The sequence below is a fragment of the Ailuropoda melanoleuca genome, chromosome X (genome assembly GCF_002007445.2).
Source record: "Ailuropoda melanoleuca isolate Jingjing chromosome X, ASM200744v2, whole genome shotgun sequence".
In the NCBI taxonomy this organism is placed as follows: Eukaryota; Metazoa; Chordata; class Mammalia; order Carnivora; family Ursidae; genus Ailuropoda; species Ailuropoda melanoleuca.
In genome coordinates this window covers 55,443,131-55,447,738 of record NC_048238.1, presented here as the reverse complement: position 1 = coordinate 55,447,738, position 4,608 = coordinate 55,443,131, and the positions used below count along the sequence as shown (strand labels likewise).

The window sequence follows — 4,608 nt, the reverse complement described above, 5'->3', positions numbered from 1 at the left end:
TATTTTGGAAACAAGGTTTTCGGATCCTGAGGGGGCTAGCTCTTGTTAGGAAAGGTCGTTTATTACTGTTTAGTAAAAACTCTTCAGATGTATATCTCTGGGTCATATGCTTGGAGGGTGATTGCCAACATGTATCTGGGGTGGTGGGGGTAGAGATAAAGTTTCCAAAGGAATTTTTATATGTTAAAGTAGGCTTACAGGATCCTGGGGGTGGGGAGCTATGATGCCTTTTACCCTTAGCAAAGTATTAACACGAGGCAGCTGAGTTCCTAGAGGAATGTCACTCTGCCTGTTTCAAGGATTTGCCAATGGGTTATAGGTAGTAAGGAAATTTAATAATTTTTCTTCTGCCTTTGTTTCCCACATCAGTGAGAAGAGATTATAAACCTGTCTTTAAACATGGGCTTCTCTACATACATTTTCATTTTACTATCTGTCAGCCAATCTAGCTGTTTTGTAATAATTAGGGATGCTGCAGAAACCAAATGGAAGAGCTAGAAAGCGAGGCAAATTAGCAAAGGGGTGTGTGTGTGTGTAAAACTGTCCCAAGAGCAATAGACCAAAGGAAAACTGCCCCAAGGTTTGTGCAAAACTGAACAATCAGCCTGAAATTCAACAATCAGCCTGAAACCTAGTGTATCTCATGGTTCATGAAGTTTCCACCCTGGGGAAATTAATATCTATAGTTTACCCTGAGTGGGAAGGAGAGTGAAGATAAAATTATGCAGAGGGAAAATGGAGTGAAGCGTTGCACAGAGTTGGAGGCTGTAAAAGTAGAAAGCTTGGACAAGAGGGTTGGCAGATTTAGCAAAAGCAGTATTTGAGACATCAACTATACTAAAAAATGACTCGTTTATCTCAAGTTCAAATTTAACTGCGCATCCTGTTTTTTATGCGGCAAATCTAGGAAAACAGAGAAAGACAGCGTTATTCTGTATTACCGGTTGTGTAAAATACTCAAAGACGAAGCTAAAAGCGGTTGAGTCCAAGTGTCTGACTCTCCTCACCGAGAAGCTATTTCCGGGCTCCGGCCCTGAGAAAATGAGGGGGAAGGGAGAAGAGATTAAGTTCGCTGAGTTGGGTCCGCCAGCATCCCACAATCCTTTGCTCTCGGTTCCTCTTTCCTCGCTCAAGATGGCGCTGCTCGCGATACCTTCTTCGCGCTGGGCAGCCGCAGCGGCTGCTTTCGAAAAGCGCCGGCGTGTCCTGTTTCTGATCCGGCCTCTAGTCTCTGTCCCTGGCGTAGGTCCTCAATGGAGATCACATCAGCTCCGCGCTTCGGGAACCGCTCGAATTTCCCAGGTGAGATGCCGTTCACATGGTAGAGTAGGGTGAAGGACAAAGGGATCTATAGGGAAAAGTTTCCCCTCGTGTCCTTGGGTCAGAGAGAGGTTGTCAGGGGTAACTCAGAGCATCAATAAGTGAAGGAAATTGGGGTTAGTAATTTGAGGACGGGGTCAAGAAAACCTTTGTGGTATAGCACAGGGCAATGGGACTGAAGGTTTCGGGCAGAGGGCACCTAAGCGCTAGTGACTCGCAGGATTTACATGTTTTGTTTTTTTTTTAAATTTTTCTTCTGAGTTTAAGAGATGGGGTAGACAGGATTCCCAGATTGCTTATCCTTCTAAATGACAGGAAAACTGGGCTACTTTACAGAGTTAGTAATGGAATTTGGGACCACTATGTCCATGGTTCAGATTTTACTCAGTTGGAAGTAGCAATGGGGGGGGCACTCAAGGATAACAGCAAAGCTACCTGTAAACAAGAGGCAAATTGAGTTGGCACCAGTTAACTCTGCTGAAAGTGCTTCTTGATAGGCCCAAACCATAACTATCTTTCTCTCCAAAACATTGACCTCCCTAAATTCGTATGTAAACACGATTGTCCTTTGATTTGAAAACAGTGTTCTTCTGTGCATACAGGTCACTTTGGAAACCATAAAGCTGGTTAACTTTAATTAATGAATGTAGTTTTTGTTATAGTGGCTCTTAATATTTGTGTCCATTGTTATCCCTCAGTTTCAAAAAAATTATTTGTACTTGTACTTCATTATATGTTTTATTTCCTATATATTGATGAAAAGTTTAATTCCCACCAGTTGTTCATCAGTATCAGTGAAGTATTGTCAGTTTTGTATGAGAAACACCTCATAAATTTTGATTCTGCGTGAACAGATATTTAATATCTACTATGTACATAGGGCTATGATCAAAAATGGGGGTACCAAGAGAAACATATATTAATGCCTTCAAGATTGATCAATTTAGTTAAGGAGATTGAATCATGCATTACAAGAATAACTAAAAAACAATGTAGGTTAAATATCAAATGAGTAGTATAAACAATAAGGACAGTAAGCATCTAGAGGAAATGGTGGTAATTAAGGACCAGATTACAGGGAGGAACTCATACTGGTGATAGAACTGGGGAGAACATTTTAAGTTGGGAGAATATGGAATGACACTAGGCATGTGGAGTGCTGGAGAAATTATATCCATTTGTTCATCCAGTAATTACTGAACACCTTTACAGCAGTGAACAGAATAAAATATAGGCCTTTCCTTGAAGAGTTTAAAATCTTGTAAGGGAAAAAGGTAAATAAACAGGTAATTATAATACAGTAGTGCAATGATGGGGAGGATACAAAGTACTGGAAGAGTATACTTGAAGGGCATCAAATCTAATTTTGAGGTGGGAAAAATGCCTTGAGTAACTGATATCTAAGACAAGACCTTAAAAATGAAGAGAAATTAGCTAAAGAGAGAATAGTGTGTGCAGAGGCCTACAGTTAAGAGAGAACATGGACCCTTTGTAGGACTACATACAATTTTAGGTTACTGAGGAGTTTAAGATAGAAGTGGCAGATTAGGCTAGGGGAACACAGCCAGATCATTTTATTAAGGTTTTAAAAACACTTCATAGTTGAAAGTTTGGAACACATGATTTCTTGGGAGCCATTCTTGTTCTGTAGCCCTCTACGAAGTCTGATAAAGTTAAGATAAAATTTGTAGGACTTTGTCAGGCTGGGAGGTTGAGGGGGATGGAGAAGTCATTGGGAGGTTCAGAGGAAGTGATGGAAATAAAAAATTAGCTTTCTCTGTTTTCTTGAACACTGACCCCACAACTTTCTTCCTCCACTGTCTTCTGTACATCCTACCATTCCTTTTGGTTGCCATTTCCAAAATGTGAAAAACAAGGGAAAGATGTTACTTTTGTTTTGTACTTCTTAAAGGCATGTGACTCTTGCCATAATTTTTTTAAAAAATGGATTTAACAGGGAGATGAAGGAATGGTTATAAGGTTTTTAGTAGAACCTGATATAGCCTGAGGCACCTTCAAATAGTGACTTGTGATTAAGATTACAAATTAAGATTACAAAATAGGGGCTCTTGGGTGGTGCAGTCGGTTGAGCATCTGACTCTTGGTTTCAGCTCAGGTCATGATCTCAGGGTTAGGATATTGAGCCCTGCATTGGGCTCTGTGTGAAGTCAGCTTGTGTTTCTCTCTTCCTCTCCCCTTCCTCCCTCAAATACACAAATAGATCTCTAAAGAAAGATTACAAAATAAATATTAATACATATTTTTAGTCATTAGTATATAGCATAATATTTTAGAGCTGAAAAGAACCTTAGTACAGTGTTATGAAATCATGATAGTACGTTGGGTCAGCACTTTTTTATATGAAATTCAGTAGAATAAGAAAGAATATCAGTGCTTTATACATATTAGGGGAAGTAATGCTTTATGTACTGTTGTTTTATGTGTATATATACACTCCCACATGTATGTGATTACCAGGATGCATTGTAAAATGCGTTTTTCATGCAGGATTATTCCCTAGAACTGTGCTGTGCAATATGGTAGTCGCTAGCTTCCTGTGGCTGTTTAAATTAAATTAAATTAAATTAAAAATGTAATTCCTTGGTTGCATTAGCTGCATTTCAAGGGCTAAAAAGGCATATAAGTATGGAACATTTCCATCATTGCAGATAGGTCTGTTCAAATGGTGCTACTTTAGAGAAGATCATATCCAGCCTTCTAATTTTCCAGATGAGGTAACTAAATCCTAGTATAGATAAATGGCAACATTTAAGGCCACTCATTCATTTATTGCCTTCTGTGTGTCTGGTATTTATATGAAAGTAAATAAGATTCTGGCAGACATTAAGCATACAATAAATGTTGAATTATAAAGATATTTCTCTCTTTTTAAAAGATTTTAATTATTTGAGAGGAAGAATGAGTGAGAGAGAACATGAGAGGGAGGAGGGTCAGAGGGAGAAGCAGACTCCTGCTGAGCCTGGAGCCCATCAGGGAGCTCGATCCTGGGACTCCAGGATCAAGACCTGAGCTGAAGGCAGACGCTTAACGGACTGAGCCACCCAGGTGCCCCATAAAGATACTAGAGCACTGTTAATAGAGGGAAACACCTTAAGCATAAAAGTTTTTTATTGTTAGTATGATAAGATTTAAATTGTAATGATTTATTACACAGTTGCCTCTCTACTACTTTAGTTAATATTAAAAAGACATGAATTTTTTTTTAATTTTATTTTATTTTATTATATTATGTTAATCACCATACAGTACATCCCCAGATTCCGATGG

The 4,608-nt window shown here is 38.9% G+C and overlaps 1 protein-coding gene across 4 annotated transcripts in view; it reads left to right on the top strand.

Annotated features, from left to right (window-relative positions):
- Window positions 1–1,109: 1,109 nt before the first annotated feature.
- The window catches only part of ABCB7 (ATP binding cassette subfamily B member 7), a 198,143-nt gene continuing 194,644 nt past the window's right edge, over window positions 1,110–4,608 (top strand). For 2 of the 4 annotated variants that reach the window (XM_034648909.1, XM_034648911.1), the window contains exon 1: window positions 1,196–1,302. Coding sequence is in view for 1 of the 4 variants with exons in the window: in XM_034648910.1 (XP_034504801.1) it covers window positions 1,135–1,302 (168 nt within the window). In the remaining 3 variants the exon portion in view is untranslated. Of the gene's footprint in view, window positions 1,303–4,608 lie in introns of all 4 variants that reach the window. The other 2 variants (XM_034648910.1, XM_034648912.1) reach the window with 2 other exon arrangements.